A 23,384-nucleotide genomic window follows, 5' to 3' on the forward strand; every position below is an offset into this window, starting at 1 on the left:
ACAGATGCTCCACGAGGGTCAGGCACGAGCTAACTGAATGCATAACTTTATTAAATAAATGCTTTGTCATGAGAAAAGACAAAGATCAAAGAGTAACATAAATTATAAGTTGAATAAATAGTATACAGCAATCTTCACTTTTTAATAAAATGTGAGATTTTTTTTTTTAAGTACAAAATGCTAAACAGAGCATTAAGCTCTTCTTCCATTGTCAGTTTTTCACAAACTGCTTTTTTTTCCCACCAGTAAGATTATGAGTATTTCTTGTTTACTGGAAAAAAAAAAAACAACAAAACAACAAAACCAAAACGAAACAACAGAGCTACCGTATGTATGTAAAGCTATAAAAAGCTACCGTAAAATGTGTAGTGAGTATTGCTTAAAGATAAAAACCAGGCAGGAAACTCGGAATCTGGTGTGTTTTAACAACTGTGTTACAACGGTGGGTAACGTGCGTGGTGACGTCTGTCCCGGTGGCAGTGGCGGTGGCTGGCGGGGCTGGGGAGGGGGCCACAGCAGGCAGGGATCCTGGCCAGGGCCAGGACAGCGGTCTGGAAGCGAGGTGAACTGACAGTTCTTTAAATATACAATGCTCCATTTGGGGGGAAAAAAAATCAACAACAACAAAACAAAACAAAAAAAAAAAAAGAAAACTAAACCAACAGCAAAGAATTTTCATGGGGAAGGTGGAGAAAAGGGGAAGGGGGGAGAGAGTGGAGAAATAGTGCAAAATGCTCTTGTACTAGTGGTTTTCGAAGTCCACTGCAGTACAGACAAGGGGTAGCCCAGCCACTGAGCGCCGCTCCCTGGGCAGATGTGGTGGAAGGGCTGTCCTGAGCCATCCTTGTCCTCTCCTTCCCAGCTCCCATCCTAGATACCAACGTGGGCTCAGCACAAATACCGTAGCCAGAGACCCTTGAGCCTCATGACCCCCCGATGCACAAATTGCCAGCATCTCCTGGTGTGCCTCAACCCTCCCCAGCTTCCAAATCTGCCCCTTCTGGTTCTCTCATCCTAAATGCAGAGGGGTGCTGCTGGGTGCTGAGAATGGGAGCACCTCATCACTGCCACCCCAGAGGGTGACCAAGCCCTCCTGAAGTCACGCTCAATCCCAGGCTCCAACCCCGGTCCTAAATATTAGTGCAGCTTGTAAACAGCCTCGTCCTGCTGGGGATCCTTAAGGGAGTGGGCAGCTGGGGGGGTCACTTGGTGCCCCATCCTGGGAGCCGAGGTGATCTGGGGGGTGAGGGTGGTGCACCCCAAATGTCCCCAGGTTCGTGGGGACAGGACAGGCAATGCCATCCCTGCATGGGGTGTGCAGGGGTGAGGGAGGCTGTGTGGGATGGATTTTGGTACTCTGGGCTCCAAGGGCCACATAGACTTGCTTGGTAGGGAGAGGACAGAGCACTGCCCTGTATCCCTTCCCAGTGTCTGTGGTGGCCTCTTTGTGACACCACCTGGGGGCATCCTGGCCAAAAGGCAAGGTCCATGGGGGTCTGATGCCCTTCCCATCCCACCCTGGGGGCACATCTCCTTTCTCTGCAGCCAAAGGCTTTCAAGTTTTGGGAAATTAAACAAAAAAACAAACAAACAAATTTTAAAAAAAAGCAAGAAAGAGGAAGAGAGAAGGAAGGAAGGGTCCTGGGAAAGGTGGTACTGGCCTATGACAGTCAGGAGGGTTTGCACAGGGATCAGCAAGCGGACAGTGTCAACAATGGTGTCCAGTGGCCCTTGGGGTTAGCACAATCTCCTCTTCCTCCTGCTTTCTTCACCCCATTCTTTACTCCACTTGCACCCCAGCATTAATCCACCACTCTGGTTAAACCAACCCTGCTCCATCAGCCCTGCAGAGCCTGGAGGGGTCCCTCTCTCAGCCCCCACCATGCTCCCCTCCAACAACACGGAATTACCCCACTCCAACAGGCTTTTTTGGGGGCACATCTACACTGGAAGCACACTCCCTTCTTTTCAAGGTGGGAAGGTGCTTTGTCCCCAGGACAAAATGTGTTCTGCTGTGTCTCCGTGGAAGTCCATAGGCAAAACTCACTCCTGCTGTCATTTGGAGGGAAATAACCACAGGTGTCCAGTCCTGCCCTCCATCAGGGTAACGTCCTGGTGGGGAGCCCACGGGATGCTTAGGGGAGCAAGGTCATCTCACGAGAGGCTATGAGGGCTCCCAACCTGTGATGGCAAGAAGCCTTCACCAGCACCCCCTCGTCCCATCCCCACTGGTGGGGCTGTGGACCTCCATTTTTCTCTGCCCAGGTCCAGGAAGGGATATGGGGGTTCAGGAGCCTTCCACCTGAGGTCAGCTGTGTCCTTTGGCCAGTGCTGGCTGCCACCTCCAGCTGTGGCAGTAGGATGTGGTTCCCAGCGGGTGTGTTTCCCCACCACAGCACCCAGACCCCACAGCTTCCTTTCCTTTCTTTCCTTCCATTCGCTGCAGGATCTCCTCCCAGCACCAACATCGTGGAGACCCTTGTCAGGGATAAGCAAGAGGCGAGAGTCCCAAAATCAAATGTAAATGTTATGAACAAGAAATGAGTTAGGAAGGCAGCCGAGGGCTGTCCCAGCATGCCCAAGGCAGTGGGTCTCCATGGTGCAGTGGCTGCTGTCACTCAACAAGGAGCTGGGCCCCAGTTAAAGGCAAGGGCCCATCTCAGGATCTTACTGCAGGATCGTGGGAATCAGCCGTGGCAACATGAGCAGTATCCTCAATGCAAAAGGATGGCGTTTTCCTACCCACGGGGAAAACTATAAACCGGCCTTAACAAAAAACCAAGATGAAACAAAGTGGAGGTTTGGGGGTTTTTTCCCCCTGGAGCAAACCACATTTTCGGCTGTGTAAAAAAACAATAAAAAATCTCCATAGTTGGTCGTCTTTGTGGTGGCAAAGGGTGGTGAAGAGTTTTGGCCCTGATTCCCCTGTCCCCATGTAGGGATACTTCAGTCTGAACAGTGATGCAGTCTGCAGTGTTGATGAGGCCCTGGTTCCACAGGCACCGATCTCCTCCATAACTCTGCTTCTGTGCTTAATCCAGCAGGTCATTATTTGTTTTTGGGAGGGGCAGCATATCCCCCAATTGCATATTACATTGAAACCTCCAGATTTCAAGGTGAAGCGTTGCAAGGAGGAAAAGCCACATCAATGCACACACAAGTGCATGCAGGTGACGAACACTTTCACACCTGGATGGACAAAGGTCAGTCCTGCTTGTCCAAGAAAATTTCTGACCTTCTAATCAAGATGAACTGGACAGGGGAGACTGTATTTCCTTTTGTGATATTTTTTTTTGAAGTCCACAGATACTTTCTGGGGGTATTTGTGCTGTTGCAGGATCTGTGTTTCCCTCCCCAGCTTATTTCCAGACACAAAGTGAACAGTCCCACGTCTCCTCCCTTGCTGAAATCTGCATGGATTGGGGGGCAGTCATTTGAGATGGAAATCAACTCAAGTGAGTCCCAGCAACACGGGAAGGACACTCTGGAGGACTGCAAGGGGAACGCTGGTGGCCACAAGATTTTCTCTCAAGACCCTTCAGAAATCAACTAGCTAACACGAAAAAAATATAAAAATAAAAATGAACCTGCCCAAAACCCGTACTGGAGAATCAGCAACTTGGAGAGCTTCCTACATCAGGGTGACCTCTGCTTGTGGCAGAGGGGTGCAGGCAGCGTTGGGGAGAGGTGCAGGATGGCAGAGTGGCCATGGCTGGTTTGTCTCTGGCTCTATCCTTTCCTTGCTGAGTCCTTGTTGTCAAAAGGCTGTTGTAGATTCCGAGTCCTCAGTTTCTTCAGGGTTTATTTCTCTCTCTTCTCTTTTTTCCTTTTCTCTTCTTTCTTTTCTCTTTTCTTCTCTTTTTTAATTTTCTTTTTTCTTTTCTCTTTTTTCTTTCTTTTCTCTCTTTTTACTTTGCCTTTCCATACTTCTTTCTTTCCTTCTTTCCCTTTCTGTTTTTTTCATTTTTCTTCCTTTCTCTTTTTTCTTTTCCTTTCTTTTTTCGTCTTACATGAGATGAAAGGAATCGGAGTCCCGGGGCGTGGGGAGGTGCGGAGGGGAGGGTGGAAGGGAGTCTGGATAGATAGTGATGGGGCGGAGGGAGGGGATGTGGCTTCACTCCACATTGCTGCTGTCGAACGCGTGGCACTGCAGGTCTCCGCTCAGGAAGTCCGTCCCCGGCAGCTTCATGCCATACTTGTCCACACACCAACACAGCCCACGCTTCCGGCCCCGGGAGGGCTTGCACTGGGGAGACACCCAAGGGCAGAGATCAGAAACGAGCCACCAGACGCTGTGTGGCTCCCTCCCTGGGGACCAGGCCTATCACACCAGCAATGCAATCCCCATGGTAGGATCTGGCTCCTGCTCTCTGCTTTCAGCGCTACCCCAGCCCAGAGCTCTCTGACTTTGCCCCCTCCCTCACCAGCTCCTTCAGGATGCTTACTTCAAGCCAGATGGCACCTGGAGCCATCAGCAAGGCCACCCACCACCAAATGTGTCTGGAGATGCTTGCAGCACCACCCAGACTAACCCAGCAAAGGAAAAACCTCCATCCTTCCCACCCAGGGCAGTGGCAGAGAGAAGCCTTCCTGGCTGGGGAACATCTTACCTGCTTCCTCTTGTAGAAGCCCTTGCGGTCACAGTTGGGGAGGTGGACAGCGCGGGGGACCATCCGCTGGCTGCTCTTCAGCTCCTGCAGGGACGCCTCCATGTGCCTGCGGCACGGGCCCTGCACGCAGGGAGATCAAATGTGAGAAAGGAAGCACCTCACAGAACCTTCCGGCTGCAAAAGCCCCCAGGTCCCCCCCGACTAGTACCCATTTCCCAAGGGTAAAAGCCCTCCACAGTCACCTTCCCATGGGAGCCTCATGGAGGGAAGGTGAAGGCACCCACCAGCTCAAACTCCTGCCGGAGCTCGGGGATGACCACGCGAGGGTGAGCCGTGTTCTCAGCCATGCCCACAAACTTCGCCAGGGTCAGCTTCTTCCGGCGGTCCTTCTTCAGGGCTTCAGCCTTGAGCTCAGAGAGGCGCCCGTGCTTGGGCCGGTAGGCCTTGGGCGGGTAGGTCTCCTCCGTCATCTCCGAGGTGGTCGGCTCCTCGTGCTCCCGGGACTCCCGCTCTGCAAGGGATGGGGTACCAAACTGTCATGTCTCCATGAGATGAGTGGGGCTTGCTTTTGCACAGAGACCCTCCTGCCCAACCCAGAAAAGAGCTTTGGAGCAGGCAGGATGAAAAAAAATAACGGAAGGAATCCCTTTCCCAGCTGCTGCCTACAGCCCTGGCTTTATCTCACTGTGTGGGACTTCACAAGGTTTTTTTGTGACCTCTGAGCTTGGGACAGGAAGCTGTCTAGAGAGCACGGAGGAGTCAGAGGTCTAGGATGCACTTCTACATACAAGGGCCATCATTGTTTCTGTGGAAAAAGACCAGTATGAGGGTCATCCAACCTCCAGGGCCAGGTGACACATAAATGAGGCAGAGAAGCCCCTGTTTATCCATGCTGAGAGGATTAAGTGACAAGTTCATACTTCACCCTGCCTTAAGAAGGCAAGAGCACAAGCCAGGAATGCTTGAAGATGAGACAATTCCAAAGCCAAGGTCAATCACACAGCACAGCCACCACGTGGCTGGGCAGACATTTCAGCAGTGATACCAAAGATGTGGTTGACAAGTACTGGGATCTCCAGGGTCCTCAGCTTGCAGCCCCACTCATGGGATCAAACCAGCTCCCATCTGCTGACACACACCCAGCAGCCAGCAAAGCCAAGGGTAACACTGCCAAGTAATGCTGCCTGACTGCCACTGATGGGACTGACAGCAAAGGGGGAACATGTTTAGGTTCTGTCCATGGCACCCATCTTCCTGTAGATCCCCCAGCACAACCTCTGCTGGCAGGATGCAGGCAGGAGCCCTGAGCAGTTATATATAGGAGCAAGCTGGTGACAGTCTAAACTTAGATGACTTGTGACATTTAGTACAACCACCAGAGTGAAAAAGGGTTATTTCTTGACTAAATTTGAATATAGTTTAAAGGTCCTGAGGCTCCTGGTCTCCTGACCCCTGGGTCCCCAGCTGTCTGGTGTTGATGACAAGTCCGTGCTGGGACCAGCAAGTGACCATGAGGAAACTCACTGCAGCAGAAGGAAAGCATCAGAGTAGCTGAAATCTGTCCCTGAACAGCATCTCTTGCAATTTCTATGCCAGTGAACCCAGATCATCCCCTCCTACGGGAGGGAAAAGGCTCAGGATTAAAATAAAAGCAGATATACGCCCCCAACAAGGCAAGCAGGATTCTTTCTGCAAAGCAACTGCTTCCTGGAGCCCAGATGCAGCACCAGGAGGGAGAAAGGTGAAGAGGATGCCATTGCTGCCCAGGGATGCCTGAGGATGCCCAGTGGGGGGGACAGATGAGATGCTTAGTGGCAGATGGCAGTGCCAGACTGTCACACACACCTCAGCCGGGGGGTTTGGAGGTGACCGAGTGTCACTGGGTCACTGGGTGCCCAAGCCATCCATAGGTACAAGTCTTCTATTCCTCCTTGCACTCTCCCAGTGTTTGAAAGTTTCTCATGGCCACTTATTTAAAGTGGCCCTTTGTTTTTTTTTTGTTTCCACAAGAATAGCACTGGATGAGCATCCCCAACTCTACACCCTCCTAACTGCCAAGAGCAATGTAAACAATCCCCTGTACCATCCCCAGAACTCATGTGGCTCCCCAGGATGGGATAATTTTGCCATTTTACCCCATGATGCTTATATGCTTGGCGGTTTATTCCTTGCTGCAGGACTCACCTGCCTGCACAGATCAGGGCTCCTCTACTCTAAGAGGATGACAGACAGGGATATCAGGGCTCCTCTACTCTAAGAGGATGACAGACAGGGATAGAGAAGAAACTGAGTAAACTGGAAATTACTCCCCAGAAAATGAAACAACACAAGGTGCAGCTGAAGTGCTTTCTTTGCCTCAAAAGATATTCTGGCAACTCAAGGTCTGAAAGAAGAACAGAGGCATCTGCAGTGACTAAGCCCTTCTCATAGCAGTGAAACACGCAGTGTTCTGTCCCAGGAATCCCCTCTGGCACCCACATCCAGGGCTGGTGCTGCCAGAGTACCTCCCTGGGCTGCCCTACAGTAATAAAGGGAAGTTTCACATTGGTGCTGGCAAACACCCAGTAACACAGGAGAGGCACAACTCATTACCTCAGCAATACCAAATAAGTGAGGCACAGCTTCTTAGGGCAATCCTAACAAATAAAAACAAGTAACAAATAAAGGATACAAGGCAGTGAGGATTCAGTCAGAGAAACAGTACAGGGTGTCCAGTCCCCAGAACTCAGCATGCAATGGGTGTCTGCAGCAGCTCAGACTGCTCACATGGTCAGCAGCTTTACCCCCTTGCAAGCACCTTATCCCTCCTCTCCCTGCAAGCTGCCAGCAAGCCAGAGTGAGCTGGGGACTAATGTGGAGCTCTTTCAGCAAGGATAGATGGCAGCCACAGGAGCCCTGTGCTCCTGTAACTGATGTGCCCTAAAAGCTGCCCAGATCCCAACCCAAGTCTGGTGCTTTCTGCACGGCTGAAAAAACACCTGGAACTGACCCCATTCACTCTCCCTGGCATGCATGTGTTCCCCCTCAAATGGGAACATATGCTTGGGATGTCCTACAACAAGGATTAGAAGTGATGGGACTCCTTCATCTGTGACTCAGCAGTGGTGTCTAGTTTGGGTTTTTATATCCCAGAGATGGGGTGGTGCCTTGAAGGCATCCCTTTCCTCCATCCTCTTATGTTTTTTATAGCCTAATTTCCTTCAACAACAAGGCTGATGCAACCCCTTCTTCTAACAAGCCAATTTTGGCAAACTGAAGGGCAGAGGACTCTCACAGAAACAAGCTCTGGGCAGCTGGTAAGGGGCCTTCCCAGGGCCTTCCCAGGGCGAAGAGGAGAGGGAAAGGCAGAGCAGGCGCGTGCAGCATCCATGCAGCCCCCTCCTTTCTCTTCCTGGCTGGCCCATCCACCTTCACCTGCAGCTGCCCACTGCCGCCAGACCAGACACTCACATCAGCATCCCCAGAGCTCCTGCACCCACCTGCCCATTCATTACTTCTGTCTGCCCCCAGGCTGGCTCATGGCACCGCTGTGCCTCCATGCCTGAGGAGATGCTGGCAGGAGCAACGCCCAGTTTCACCAAATGAGCCCAACTTCTGTGGGAGACTCAGGAAGGAGTTCAGGCTGGAGTTCCTCCTCCCTCACTGTCAGGTTCTGGCCTGCCACACAGCCCCTTCCCGCCTACTCCCATCTGCCTGCCAGCCTGGTGCCACCTGCAGAGGCCCAGCTGCCTGTCTGGGGACACAAGGCATGGCAAAGCACGTTGCACCCCTGTGGGCTTAGGGCATGGGCAGGCAGGCCCTACTCACGGTGTCCCCAGATGAGGGACAGTGGGAAACAGAAGGTGGGTGGCTCACATAGCTCCATTCCTTCTCCCCACAACACAGGAGGAGATCACCTCTCACTAGAGGTCCTAAGCTTACTGGCATAGAAAAATGACACAAAAGAATGACATTGCCGGCCAAGCTGAGGATGCCTGGCTAGCTTGGAGGTGACACATGGGCTGAAGCCACCTCAAAGGGATGCTGACCCTACAGCCAAGGCAGGAGACTGAACTCAGTTCAGAGCCACTCCATGGCTTCATGTCTGGTCTGATCCCCTGCTGCCCAGGGAAAGAGGGCAAGCATCTGGAAAGGCTCTTGACCCAGGCCAGGCCAAAAGGACTGTGCTGTTGGTGAGCCCTGGGACACAGAAAACACCCACAGCAGCGAATGGGATGTCCTATGCCCTGCGCTGAGGCACAGTGTCTTCTCCCCACTCCAGGTTAGCCAGTGGAAACTCCCTAACAGGAACCATTTCCAACTGTTCCCTGCAGAAGGGAAGGGGAGTAGCAAAATACCAGGCACTGTTTCTGGGAAGCCACAAATTGCTCCTGTCTGGCTGCCTGCTGTCCGTAAGAGATACCACCCAGAGCAGACTACACATCATTCTGCCCCGCAGCAAAACCCAGCCTGGTGCTCCTGGCTTCAGATGCTTTGGGCCCATGTGACCCATAAGGTGGCGGGTGCACTCACATGGGGGAGCAGAGTGTGTGGGAACACTGCAACCCTGCCTGCTGACATTACAGAGTGGAACACAAAACTTTTTCCAAATGGCTGGGAGGCTCAAATTTTTGTAATACATTTTCATTGGTTTCTGGCAGAAAGGATCTATTGACTGCTGCTCTTAATGAACCGTGCTTGTTACAGCCACAGCCCACTGCTAGAGGACTTGCTGTCCTGTTCAACACCACCCCCAAAAGCCACATGCACTGAAGAAGTACATGCACAACCACAGCACAACCTTGCTAAACAGCCCTCTTGATTATTATCATGATCATTATTATTTACAGCACAGGCACTAACATAATACACCACTTAAGCAGGAAGGTGTTGGAGAAAGACTTAATGGGGATCTCAGTTAAACCTCTAGCACAGGAACAACGAAAATGTCACTTGTGGAGACTCTGAGAATTTGTCCAGTCCTTCCTCTGCCCCAAACTCAGCCATGTCTGTTCAGAGGTGCTCATTGCATATGGGGCTTATACAGGAATTCTGTTCTTAGGTACCTGGCTGGAAAAGACCCTGAGGATTTTCCCCAGCTGCCCTCCCCATTTGTTGCCCACTCCGGAGGAGGGGACATGCTTGACCTACATCAAAACTTCCTGGTACTGGCAGGCAAATTTATCCCTGACCTGGACTAGCACCTGTGGCCATGATGGGAAAATAAAAATTCCTCCTTCCTGGTCAGCACACAGAGACAGACACTGTGTTTGCATTCTGAAGATGCAGGGAAGGGAGAATGCAGGCAGGGAAGAGATGCAAAGAGAGGAAAGTCATCTCATCTTGCACCCTTTGGCAGCTGGAGTGTACAATTGAGCAAAAGCATTCCTGAGCTCCCCAGAGGCCACCAGACTCAGCCCAGGCAGAAGCCCAGCAGCTCTCACCCACCTAATGAAGAACAGCTCGCTGACGTTCCCATCCCAGGCACAGCCCCCAGCGTGGTGGTGACCGGCCCCCAGCCCTGCTGGGGTGGTCAGAGAGTGGCCCAGGCGCTGTGCCTGTGCTGGGGTCACTGCTGAGACCACCGCCCTGGTGAGGTCAGGCAGTGAGCTCAGGCAGCCCAGCCCGAGGCCATCTGGCACCCACTGGAGCCAGAGCAGCCAGGGCTGAGGATGGAGGCTACAGCCAGTTCCTCCACTAGCCCAGGGTGTTGTCTGCTGGAGAGCCAGCTGCAATGTGCCTTGGACTTTGAACGAACTTTTGTGCTTTGGTGGGGTCTTGGCATCAAGCCGGTGCAGTCAGTCTGGCAGGCACTGGTGAGGGAGCATGCTGGTAATGCTTGCAGGTGATGAGAGGCTCAAATGAGACACCACACACCAAGAAGGACAGAATAACAGCAGCCCTGCTGGGACTGCCACCCCACCTCTCACAAGTCTCAGCAACGTGCAACAGACACTTAAATCTATGTCACATATCACCCAAATGCTAACACTGAGGTGTTCTGGATGGCCAAACTCCATGTGTAAGTCATTGCAGAGATGCTGCACCCTCCAAATTGTGACCAGCCCCATAATCTGGCTTGGGTTGTGATTTTAGGGTGGAATAAAAGTCCAGCCTCCTCTCCTGAGACTCCAGTGATCACACTTAGGCCTCCAAAGGTCTGAAGTTAAGAGAGGTAACTCCCACCACCTCTTCAGTCTTGGTCCCCTTGAAGCCTGTGATGTAGTTCCCATGGGCCATGCTGTTTTACAGACACAGGAGCAGTAGTAAGAAAACACGTGCCCTGGGAATTAGGAACTTCAAAACCTGCCAAAGGCAGCAAAACACTTTTGTGATTTGCAGAGTGTGGAAGGAAGTGTTTAGCAGTCAAAGCACTGTGGAAGTGCTCCCAGAAACATCCACTCTGCCCCACCACACCCAGTCACCTACCAAAGACAGATGATCAGAATCCAATCAGTCCATGGCTCAAAAGCCACACAAGCTTTTGGAAGAGGGGCTCCAGGGTATTCCAGTATCCTATACCCCTGTGACAATATGGTGGAAGTTGATGAGACCTCACTGCCTTGTTCCATTGAGACACCTTTTAAGGGAAGGATATGGATCAGTAAGGCCAAGCTCAGAGAAGATAATGGAAAAGCATTCAGAGAGCTGGCTTGGAAGGCTAGGCCTTATCTCCATTTCCTTAAGCCAAGAGCCAGGAGGATGCTTGGGAACAGCTCAAGAATACCTGAAGAGCCTCAGAACAAGCACTGATGGCAGAGGGATCTGCTATTCCGTGGCATTTTTTACTTTTTTTTTTGAAGTAATTGTTTGGGCTTTGCTGAATTAGCCTGGAAGACCAGCTCTTTCTCAGGTGATTAATGTCTCCTCAGCAGAAACTTGTGGATACAGATTCTGCTGTATCAGCCAGGGCTCACCTGCAGAGCGTGAATATCAGGTGTTTGGGCTGCCCCCAGGTTCACACAGGATTCATGGGAAAGGGAGATCATCATCCTGATGACCTCTGTGTCCTCATACAGATCTGGATGGGGGAGAAATGCAGCTCAGCATGTGGGAAAGGAGCTCTCAAGGGAACCAGCTCATGTTTCGGGTCTGCTCTGGAAGTGCGGGAGCTATCTGTAGGCGTGGATCTCTGGGTCAGCATGACTTCACAGTGCCAGCAAATGCCATGGAGGTGGGAGAGGTACAGCTATGGGAACTGGAAGCTTAAGGAAGGATCTGTGTTGCCATGTGCACATGGTACTTTCCTGAGTTGTCCTTTACTGCAGTCACAAAACTCTGAGAGTAACTCAGTAGAGCAAGGAGAAAAGCAGGTTTGGATACGGGGAGCTTCATGATGGAAGCTCCTTCCCTACACATTGCTAGCTGTGAGTCCAGCAGTCTCCAAGCACCCATGCTGTGCTGGAAGAGCCAAGCTTGGGCACCAGCTGGTGGGCCAGACTGGTGCTGCCTTGAGATGTAACAATAAAGACTGTGGCTGAACAGGTGTTGTCTTTGTCTCTTTCCAAGAACTTCCCAAATCTGTTTACAGTCAGTTCTCCATGCAGGTGTGGCAGTTTGCAATGCACATACAAGACACGCCAAGACCCGGTGACGGTCTGAGTCAACAGGCAGCACAGCCAGAGACTCTGGGTTCTCATGACAATGATTTCTGTCCAAGAGAGAGCCCAAAACGGCTAACCAATAAAAGAATTGGGAAACTTTCCAGGGTTTCACCCTCCAGTAAGATGATGAGCAAACGTCCATCCATTTCAATTAAATGATGCTGATGTGCACCATCTTGCAAAATTGCAGACACTCTGTTGCTAGATAGCTGCTTATATCAGCCTGACATTTCCTGAACAAAGTTATCTTCCAGAGAACTGAACTGGCAAGTGGAGAGGAAGGAAGTATTGCAGGACTAGATTTATATCAAGAAGCTCCTGTTGCTGATGCACTGATGATAGGAAGATAAAACGTATTTCCTTCACATCATCTGGAGGCTGCAGATGTTCACCATTCCACATGTTGAAACTGCAGAAGAAGCTGAGAGCTGAATTATGACCCACAGAAATCAAAATAAATCATCTTTCAATATCACAGTGACCAAGACATATTCTTCCTTCCTGGAAAGGATGAAGTAATTCAGACTTTCTTAGTCTCACATCTTTTCCAATAAATTCACCCAAGCAGATTTCATTGGTTGCAATAAAGCAGGCAAAACCCATACCAAGCTGCCAAGAAACTAAGAGCAGGAAAGATTAAAAAAGAAAAACTCAGAGAAGATTGCATGACAGTCTCTGCCTAACTAAGGGTGAGGAAAATCTGGTTTAGCTCCTGCAAGGCATCATTGAATTGTTTACCAGCAGTTTCTCCATGGGGCTTATTTGTGACAAAAAGATAAGAACACACATGCTTTAAGGTTTTCTGAATGAAAACAAGAAGTTGTTTGATCATCTGACCACCTGAGATGACTTGGAAAAAATCTTCTTGTGCCCACAGAAATGAAGGAGGTGTGATGTGTCCATCAGCTGTCATTACTGCATGAAAAAGAATCAGGCAGGGGACTTTTGGGATGCAGGTAGCTCAACATCAGCAGTGGAGGAAGTGTAACCAGGGAGAAGGAATAAGTAATTTGCCCTCCTGGACTCCATGGGGCTTATCTTTAAAACTCAGGTGAGGAGTGGTACCAATCTACATGAGACATCAAGAAATCTGGACTTAAAAGCAGGTGCTGCCAGGATGCTTGCCCCTTGCTCCCCACAAAGAGACAGCAAAAGGCCCATCAAGGTGGAGCGTGGAGATGCACCTGTGTGAGGTGTTGGATAAGAACTGTTACAACACCAAAAGTATTTCAGATGTGCAGCTGTGATTGCAAGTTCCAGCCTAGCCTGGATTAACTTCTAGGCCTTCAGCCTCACTTTCACAGTTTTGCCTTAAACCAGATGGAAAAGCTGTGTGAGATCATCCATTGCTCATCTCTGTGTCAGCACCAGATGACACATCATCACATGTACCGTCCATCCTGACTATTACCACCTCCGAGGGATGAAATTTCCAACCTCTGCCCTCAGGACTCCTTTCTTAATGGCTCATTCTCTCAGAAAGCCTTTGCCTGCAGTAGGCCTGGATGTTATTTAATCTCTCAGTCCACCTAAATAGGGCCACAAAAAAGTACCAGAACCTAGACATTCACACTCAGACAATATTGATAAGGAGAAATTTCCCCAAGTTTGATCCTAATGGGCGACTCTTGCCTCTCTTGGCCATTTTCCACCCTGTACTCCTGCATACATTAGCAATTTCTTTTGCTCCAACACAATACAAAGATGCTTTTGAATGTTAAAAAATCCCCATGGGTATCTTGATGGACAAAAGGGTATAGACCTCCATTTTGGGGTCTGAAATTCCATGAAAGACAACTGATCACCCCCTTGCCACAGATCTGGAGCCTTTCTGGAATAATAAAATCCTTGTTGCACTTTGTTGTTTCTCCTGCAACCTCAGGCCACTGCTGCTTTTATAAAACCAAATAACTGGCCATTGAAATGGTTATGAAATGATGCAGTAAAATTTCACCCACATCTACTATTTCATCAGGAAAGAAGGACACACAAGTAAGAGCAATGACTGTATGTCATTTTGTATTTAGATAAAATATCTTAAGACATGTAATAATATCTTAAGACATGTAGTTGTGGCAGCAGCATAATTGACTGCTGGACAGCTATAGGACAGGTGTAAGACAATTCTTCTGCAATTCTTCCCTAGTAAAACCTTTCTTCTTTTCCAGCATGTTCTTTAAATTAAGAAGTGAAAGCCAGGTTCCATAGTTTTCACTGGCTTATTTAATTACAGATTTTCATCATTAGTCTAACACATAACATCTGATTTCTTAAGCATGAATAATAAATGACTCTTGATTTAATTGTCCTCTGATGAATCCCATCTGTATTTGGAAAAATAAAGTATTTCTACTGTTTTTCTACAAAAAAGAATTATGACTATTAGCCAGCTTTGCCCCCAAAGTTACCTTTAAAAAACATTCCTTCTTCTGTTTAGCTAGGCAATCATTTCCCTAAGTATCTGTCAGGATTACTTTCTTGCCCTTAAATAGCAACCAGACAACTCATCTCCATCAACATTACAATTATCTCCATCACCAAGCCAGCTGTGTCCATCCAACAAGCAAACAAACCAAACTGCAACAACAGCCCTCCAGGCTCAAAGCTGCAAAGAAGCTTTGAGCCCTACCAGAGCCAACAGCCTTTGCTTTGGCCCCACAGTCCTTCCAAGACCGAAGCAGCTGGTTCCCACCGAGGAGAGAGGTGCCCAAAAGCCTTTGATTCTTTGGCCCTAGAGGAAAGGTGCTCAGCATCCTGCAGGATCAAGGTCTGCCAGGCTAAAAGGGAACTGTGTGCCAGTTTGTTGGAGGAGATATTGACCCCCCCATTCAGCATTTGAAGAGACAGTACCATCGGGGTGGTGTTACAATGAAAAATGATGGGAATAACAGAGGGGTCTGGAGAATAAGGGCAATAGTGAGAGCAAGGCCTTGTGCACGTGCACACAAGAAATGCCCACTGACTTCTGAAGGATAAATTTAACATGACTTCTCAAAGTTTAATCTCTTGACCAGAGTTTCCCTCTCACACATGTCCTGGAAACATCATAGACAGAAGACTTACCAAAACATGCTGAGAAATTGATTCCTTGAGAGCAAATTTGCTCACAGCAAATCACTAAGAGCCCCAAATTTCTGCAAACACATTATGCTGGCTCCTGCTGAGATGAACTTCAAGCAGTGGATTGACATGAACACTAAGGGGTCTTCTCAGATCACTAGCATCAAAGAGCCACCTCAAAAACAACATCTTGCTGAGAGTTGCCTTGGCTACACAGCTGAAGGAACACAGTGTCTGGTGGGGGTTGAGTGGAAAGGGGATGGGGGATGTCACCAGATATGATGAGACCCTTCCAGGATGACCTGAGGCATGAATCATGAACTGTGCCCAGTGATCTCAAATGGGCAGCCCCAGGATCCAGGAGTGCTGGCACAACTGTTCCCCCACTTCATGTCCCTACCCTGTGTATCACCCTGGGGAGACCCAGTGGGCCAGGACTTAGGGAATTCCAGCATGGGGGGTCAGGTGTCCATCTCCTTCTCGCCCGCAAGCCTCCTCATAGTTTTGGCTATTCCAGTCCAGATGATAAACAGACAGTATCTACTTTTTCCCTGTAAAAAGCCTCCTTATTAACAACTGGGTGGTTATCAGGCTGGCTGCCAGTGAGTTCACACAGGCTGAAGATGATCTTTGGATCATCCCTGACTTCTGCATGCATCATGTCTTTGGGTCCTGTAACTTCCTCTGCTCAGTGCTGAATGAAGGCTGTTTCTCCTGCCCTCAGTTGCTGCATTTCAGCAAATGTGCCATTTTTCCCCAATTCAGTTCTTCTTTCACACTTTCCTGAAGGCCAGTTGCTGCTGCCTGGGCATGGAGAAGTTTGCAGGATCCCAGGGACCTCAGTGTCCCTGGTCCCATCTCCTTCCACCTATGACACCAGCAACCACTGCTCTGGCAGGTGGACTGGCTGTCATTTGCAAGGCACAACTTCACACCTTCGGTGGGAAGAATTTGCTTGTTTGATATGGGAAAATTTGCCCTCAAGAAATCTCTCAGTGTATTATCTTAGTCTAGCCAGAAAACATAAGCCACCTCCAAAGAGAGGGGGTGAGTTTGGATCCACACAGCTGGCTGAGAGGAGGACAGATCTTGGATCTATCTCCTTTCTCACCTCCCATTGTTTGATATGCTCACCTGGTGCATCTCATTTCAGAGCCCTCAGTGGGAGGAGAGGATAGGCTGATCTGTATGCCAGTATCTGATCTTTATGGCAAAATACGATGTGCCAGTCATAACCAGAATCCCTGCATCTAAGAGAGGTTTGTGTGTGCTGCCTGGAAACCATTCTGCCTCCAGAGACAAGAATGCTCCGTGTGTGTGCTTGCACACATTAAATGTTTATGCAGGCATGTGTGGGCGTGTGAACACGGGTACGTGTGTGCATTTGCTCACACGCATATCTGCCCTGTGCATATTAATGCTGCTGCTCTGCAGCCCACATCGCGGGGCAGGTGTGCTCCAGACAAATTCTCCACTTACGTCTGCCCTCGTATTTGCACTACTAAGTGCTTGGGTTAAAAAAAAAAAAAAAAAAGGGGGCAGGATTTGCTGTGCCATGGGCGCTTTTATCTGCCCTGTGAGTTAGCACAGCGAAACGAGCTACAACTGTTCTCAGCGGCTCACCCAGCTGAGAGGAGGACGGCAAGGCCCGGAGGGGATGAGGTTCCCGCCACCCTTCCTAGGCTGCTCCCAGGATTTTCAGTTTGCATGGAGTTTAGGGAAGCGCTGCTGCTGCATGTGCGGCTGCCGGGCCCGGCGAGCAGCGCTTCCAGCCGTCGTTAGGAGGAAGCAGAGCACCGCGCTCCGGGTGCGGCAGCGCCGGGCGCCGCCTCTCCTCCTCTTCCTCCCCCTCTGCCCCGACACGTGGGACCAACTAAGCGACAGGAGACCCTGGGGGATGTCTTGAAGCTGGCACAGAAGGTACCCAGTCCTTCCTGCCCCCTTTTGTCAAGCCGGAGGGGTCGGCCCGCAGTGAAGCAAACGCTTCCAGTCGCACATGACTGTGCTCAAGTCACTGACGTGCCAAAGCCGCGACGATCATCTGGGCTCAGGATGCTGCTGCTGCTGCTTAAGTGTGACACAAGGAGGCACAATGGCCTCCTCCAGCATCCCTCAAGTTTGCAGAGGCTCCCGTTTGAGAGCAGCCCCTGCTCTCCGCTGTGGTGGTGCAAGCTCTGGAGCACTCCCTGCACTGACCTGGAGCGGGTCCAGGGCTGTGTGGAAGCTCGGGGCCAGCTCTATCACTCATGCACGCACGCACGCACAGAGCCACGTCTTTTCTCCGGTGAACTCTGCTGGCACTCGGCAGGAATTTCATTTGGATCAACTACTTAATATTCTCTCTCCTTCCTTAGAAACCAGGCTGCTGAAAAATCCTTCCAGCCAAGGCCCCTCCTTTCCTGTTTGAACCACCCCATCCCTTCCTCCCCCGTACACACACACACCGCAGAAACCCAGCTCTCTTGCTGGCACCTGATGGATTTCACTCTCCGTCTATTTTTTTTTTTTCTTAAATATATTGTTATTGAAACTCCAGATCAAAAGAAAAAATGGAGATTTTCCTGTTTTGTGTCTGAGGTTTTGCAGGCCTGTTGATACTAGCTTTCACCTTGACAGCTCGGAGCTGCTTCGCACAATGGACGCGCAGCCCGCACCAGCCGGGTCCCTCCCGCAGCGACATGTGCACAAGGCAGCGCATCCCTGCTCCCATGACCCCTGCCCTCACCCTCACCCCGGGGCTCGGCATGGAGCTGCCCACCTGCCTCCCCACATCCCCTCTGCTCACGCCTGAAGCCTCACATCCCTAAATGCAGAGCAGGGGAGTACGGGAAGGGGGAATGGGGTGGGGGAAAATATGTTGGGGAGCAACAAAGGACAGCACCGAACACAAGCTGCTGCAGGAAATCTGTGCTCGGCAGCACTCCTCCTCCTCCACCTTTCAGCTGACGCTGCAAAGATGATTTTCTTAGGGCTAATTCTGCAAACCCTCCCCTTTCCCCTCCTGGTTATCGTTGGCTCACGGTTTCATAAGGAAACTTGCCAAGTCTTGCTCGCTTTCTAGAAAGAGGGCAGGAATGAGAGAGAAGGAAATATTTGACAACCTTTGTTTTTCCATGAGCGTTTTTAGGGCAGCAGGCTCCAATCTGTGCCCTCCGCTCCCTGGTGCTCAGTCTGACCTTGCTGTCTCAGCAGGAGGAAGTCTGGCAGGAGCACAGGGGAGAAAAATGGAAAGACATGGTATATTTCAAAGGAAACCTAAACAAAACAGAGAAAACCCAGAATCCTGCAGCCTGTGCCATAAATGAAGCTCATTCATGTTTTATTTTACCAGGAACAGTCAATTGCAGACGTGATGTTTGGCTTTAAGTAAAGGACAGTGTCTGACTGTTGTGGGAGGAAGGACTACAGGGACCATCCTGTCAGTACCTATGTATCCATCTACTTAAAACAAGTCCTACTAAGGCTCTTCAATCCCACACTTGCTTTCATTTCAGACCTCTGAACAAACCAGGAGGACATTGTGCTCATTACCTCTGGCATTCCTCAGTACCACTGCCCAGCATACATATGAAGAAACTGAGGCATGGTACTGCAAGCATCTTGTCCCCAGGCAAGACATCTGCTCTACAGGAGAGCTAAGCCTGGCCTCCCAGGCTCTGGCTCTGGCAGTGCTGCTCAATGCATTTCTACCTTGTCCATAAGGAGGAAAGCATCTGCAATTTTAAACTTGGCCAGCACGAGGGCAGAAATAGATAGAAATGCAGTTTGATCTAGTCCTCACCACTGTCACATAGTTGATTTTGCAGAGTGCTGATTTTTTCTCAGCAGTTCTCAGCTCAGGGCCAATTTTGGTCATTGATAGATGGGAGGGCCAGGCCAGCTTCCCCAGTGCACGATCCCTGTGCTGCTGGCCAAACTGGCAGAGGCCAGAAAGTTCAAGTCAAACTTAATTTCTTTTCTTGCCCTGTTGCTTAGAAACATGCCTATGAAAATATACTTTGTTCTCACACACTACCAGTCGAATGCCAAGTGACTTTTTTTTCCCCTCTCCCATCCTCAGGAATTCCTGATTTATTTTTTATTTCTATTTGCAATTGCATAAATCTCAAGAGGAGCCTGCTGGTCTCCTGTGGCTTCTTGCAGCAGCCTTTCCAGTCCAGGCTCATCTGCTGTCTGCAAACAAAACCTGTCGAAAAGAGGCCCCTGCGGCATTTGGGGAGTCCAAACTGGAAGTGCAGGTAGTGCCACAGGGTTGGTTTGCACGACAAACCTGCCACCGCCTTCCTGTCCCTCTCCTTGCTCATTCAATGGGTGTTGAATCCCAAGAAAATCAAAAGCAGTGGAATTACAAGGGCCCTGGCTAAAGTTTTCACACAAAGCACCTGCTAAAGAACCAGTTTCCTTGGGAAGTGCGAGGCAGGTGGAACGGAAGGACATTCATGCTGGGAGCCAAGCGCCAAAGCTTTTTCAGGTGCCTGAATGGGGCACCCTCAGCACAGGCACAGGGATGGGCCCTGCTCTCCTGCTGGGCTCCAGCTGCATGGCTTTGCCTTCCCAGCCACACTGCCTGCCCCTGGCCACGCACACACACGTGCAGAGTAAATAAACACCAGGATGACGCACTCTGGGATACTTGGCTATCTCTGCTGACAGTGGTTACTGCCCAGCTTCCTGGGCTCCCCAGCAGGAACGTGGCTCCTGCCTTCACCCTCTGCTCCCTGTGCAGGTCAGCTCCCAACCCTCCTATCTGACAGCTGCCCTTCAAAAAAACAAGCTCAGCTTTGCTGTTTCTACCTGATTAAAGGGAGTTTGGACATCTGATGTCATTCGAGGGAGGGGGGGGAAGTTATTACACACAGAATTTGGTTTTGCTCTGAAGGATGGTGCGTAGCAACGCAACCACTGCCTGCAAGCAGCAAAGGGGAAAAATAATAAAAGCATCACAATTTATTAGGTGCTAGGAAGGAGAAACGGATTCCCGTTGCATGGGTCTAAGCAGACACTTGCTAACAAGTAGAAATGACTGTTTCATGGACCAGAAACAGTGAGCGTTTCTGGTTGGGTTTTTTTTTTTTTTGCCAAGTGGTCTCCTGGACTTGCAGACACCCTCCCTACCTCCCTTCACACTGTGGCAGAAATATGGATGTACTTGGAGGAATACAAGGAATCTGTCCTCACATGAGCTACAGGATCCAGAAATGGGAGTGAAATGAGTGTCAAAATGAAGGAGCACTTTCTTTCATGCTTTTGTCACGTGCAAGGTACAAACATTTCAGAAGCTTGGCCTTGCACTGGTGCTGCCATGCTCGCCTTCATGCTTGCTTTTAACCTGTTCTTGCCCATTATTAGCCACACCACCGTTATTTTGGCAAACCCATATCCTGACCCTAATGCACCTGCTCTCTTCATCTCCCTGAGCTAAAGCCCATCGCCCAACAAAGATGTCCAGCAGCTGGCAGACAGAAAGAACAGGCTGTAGTGAGATTCCAAGGAGGAAGTGTGAGGCAGAGCAACAAACCTGGGGGTGGCTGAGACTTTGGGAACGGGCTGCTGGTTGAAGGGAGATGCCCTGCTGTTCTCCTCTGTACTTCAATCTGCAGAGATCAGCTCGGGCCCCAGAGCAAGGTGGAGGATATGGTGATAGAAAGTTGTCAGGGAGAGAGATGAAGACAGAGGTGCAGGAAAGATGTAAAGGATGCAACGGGGAAAGGACTGGGATGCAGTTGTGACTAAAAGGGTGCATCTGGGAAGTGGGGAAAGAAAACCCTTCCACTGGAGATGGGACAATCAAGAGGTGGTGATGGAAGGCAGGGTGGGGGCTGTGAGATGATGCAACAGGAGGTTTGACCAGAGCACCAGAGATGGAAGGAAGGATGGGAGAAGTGGCAGGGGGCATGGAAGAACAGCTAGGGGGATGGAAAAGTACCCACAAAGATGGAAAAGCAACTGTGGGTGTGGGTGGAAGAACATCTAGAAAGATGTGAAAGTAGCTGGAAAGGTGGAAAAGCAATAGGGGGGGGGTTGAAAGAGCAGCGGGAGAAGTGATGGTTGTGGAGAAGCCGACAGAAATGATGGAAAAGCAACCGGCGGTTTGGAAAAGTTGCTCGTGGAGGGGGTGGGGAGGAGAGAGAATGGGGAAATAGCTAGAGAGATGGAGCAGCAGCCAGGGTGTGTAATTGTGTGAGAGAAAGAGAAAAGTCAGGCAGAAAGGCAGAAAAGTAGCCACAAAGATGGAAAAGCAGCTGGTGGTGGTGCAGGGGAATGGAGGAGCCGGGAAGGCGAAAAAGCACACGGCGGGGGAGGGGGGGGGGGAGGGGGGATGGAAAACCGGGCGGAAAGATGGAAAAGTAGCCGGGAAGGCGGCAAAGTAAGTGGGAGCATGGAAAAGCACCTGGGAAGATGGAAAAGCAGCCGGCGGGATGGGAAAGCAGCGGCGGGGGCAGGGAAGAGCAGCCAGTGGGAGGGAGCAGAAAAGCAAGCGGAAAGATGGAAAGGGAGCCGGAAAGACGGAAAAGCAAGCGGAGGGTCATGGAAGAGCACCCGGAACGAGGGAAAACGCAGCCGGGAGCCGGCGGTGGGGTGGAAAAAGCAGGCGGAAAGATGGAAAAGGAGCGGGCAGGGCGGCTAAGCATCCGGGAGAGCTGCGGATGGAGGATCGGGGTCACTCACCGGCCTTGGCTTGCTCGCGGTAGCTCTTCTCGCTGAGGCAGACGGCGGTGCCGTGGAGCAGGGCGTGCAGCGGCTTCTCCTCGCCCTGGCGCGGCAGGCAGCGCAGCCCGCGGGCGCAGCGCTCCGTGTAGACGCCGCAGGGCTGCCCGGCGGGCAGGGCGCAGGTGAGGCAGCAGCCGCAGCCCGGCTCCTTCACCAGCTCGCAGCCCAGCGGCGACGGCGGGCAGAGCGACAGCGCCTTGGCATCGCAGGGCTCGCACTGCACGAAGGAGCCCAGGCACCGCGACAGCCCCGGGCAGGCGCCCAGCAGCACCAGGAGCCGCAGCAGCATCGCGGCGGGGATGCTGCGGGACGGGGCGCGGGGGGCTGCCGGCAGCGGGCGGCGCTGGCTTTCCGCTTGCCCCTTCGAGGGCCAAAAAAAAGAGAAAAGAAAGAAAAAAAAAGGAAAAATTTCAAAGAAAAAATTAAAGAATTTTAAAAAATAAAATTCAAAAAGGAAAGCGCAGCCCCTGCTTGCAGGCGCCCCACTCTGGGGGTTATTCTCGGGGTGCGAGACCTTCCTGCTTTTCTTTTGGCGCTGGGAGAGGGGGGACGTCTAGATTTCCTTTTTTTGTCTTTTTTTTCCTCCCCACCGTTTCTCCTTTCAGCTTTTTCTCGCCTCGGAAGGGGGAATTCGCACCGCGATCCGCGGGAGCGCAAAAAAGAGGGAGGGAAGGAGGGGGGAAAGGGAGCGAAGCCTGCAGGGGTTGCACAGCCTACAGGTTGCAGGGGGAGGCGTGGGGGAGCAGGGGTGTTTGGGGAGGTGGGACGGCGATTTCACACACTCGCTCACTCACGCGCGCACATTCGCTCTTCCCAAAGGGCTGGGAGGAGGCAGGTTGGGAAAGGAGCAAAGTTCCTTGAAAACCAGTGTCCTGCTAATAATGCATCAAAGCAGTCAAGAGGAGAAGGGAAAAAAAAAAAAAAAAAAAAAGAAAACGCAGGAGAAGGAAGAGGGGATGCAAAGACCCCCTCCCGTCCCTCTTCTTCTGCAGGAGGAAAAATCTCTCCCGACGCAGCGAGCTGCTGGGAAGCTTGGTATGAAGCAAAGTTGTGTTTCGATCGGCTCTGTTCAACTCTCCCGCTTTCCTCTTCCAAGATTTGCAAAGAAAAAAAAAAAGACCAAAAGAGTAAAAAAAAAAAAGTTTTCTGTAAAGTTGGAGTGTTTTGTTGCAAAGTCGGCAGAGGAGCGGTAAAAAATCAGGGGGAAAGGAAAAAAAAAAGAGGAAAAAATATCCACTTTGTAGATCTCCCAACACTTTTCCCCTGGAGAAGTTTCTAAAGAGACTGAATACTGCAGAACAGGCTGTCTTTTAAATAGACTGCCTCTGGCTGCCTGCCAGCCCCTCGCTGCAATTTGAGATCCCAATGACACCTCAGCTTGACTAGGTGCCAGCAGCGAGGGCCCTATCAGTGCGCGCTC

At 50.8% G+C, this 23,384-nt stretch overlaps 1 protein-coding gene across 1 annotated transcript; it reads right to left on the reverse strand.

The window, feature by feature from the left end:
• Positions 1 to 30: 30 nt before the first annotated feature.
• Positions 31 to 22,296, reverse strand: IGFBP5 (insulin like growth factor binding protein 5). The gene is made up of 4 exons (XM_063161863.1): positions 21,923 to 22,296; positions 4,895 to 5,121; positions 4,611 to 4,730; positions 31 to 4,246 (listed from the first exon to the last, which is right to left on the reverse strand). Exons 1-4 carry the CDS (start codon positions 22,251 to 22,253, stop codon positions 4,115 to 4,117), a joined length of 810 nt encoding a protein of 269 aa, XP_063017933.1. The 5' UTR covers positions 22,254 to 22,296; the 3' UTR covers positions 31 to 4,114.
• Between the last annotated feature and the right edge of the window lie 1,088 nt (positions 22,297 to 23,384).

Source organism: Melospiza melodia, chromosome 8 (genome assembly GCF_035770615.1).
Source record: "Melospiza melodia melodia isolate bMelMel2 chromosome 8, bMelMel2.pri, whole genome shotgun sequence".
NCBI lineage: Eukaryota > Metazoa > Chordata > Aves > Passeriformes > Passerellidae > Melospiza > Melospiza melodia.

What these genes read in the sequence shown, in the direction of transcription:
- IGFBP5 (XM_063161863.1), bottom strand. Translation starts at nt 22,253, where the DNA reads ATGCTGCTGCGGCTCCTGGTGCTGCTGGGCGCCTGCCCGGGGCTGTCG. An exon ending in TCCGGCAGGAGTTTGAGCTG is followed by an intron (nt 4,731 to 4,894) that starts GTGGGTGCCTTC and finishes CCCTGCGTGCAG; the next exon opens with GGCCCGTGCCGCAGGCACAT. An exon ending in GCTTCTACAAGAGGAAGCAG is followed by an intron (nt 4,247 to 4,610) that starts GTAAGATGTTCC and finishes GTGTCTCCCCAG; the next exon opens with TGCAAGCCCTCCCGGGGCCG.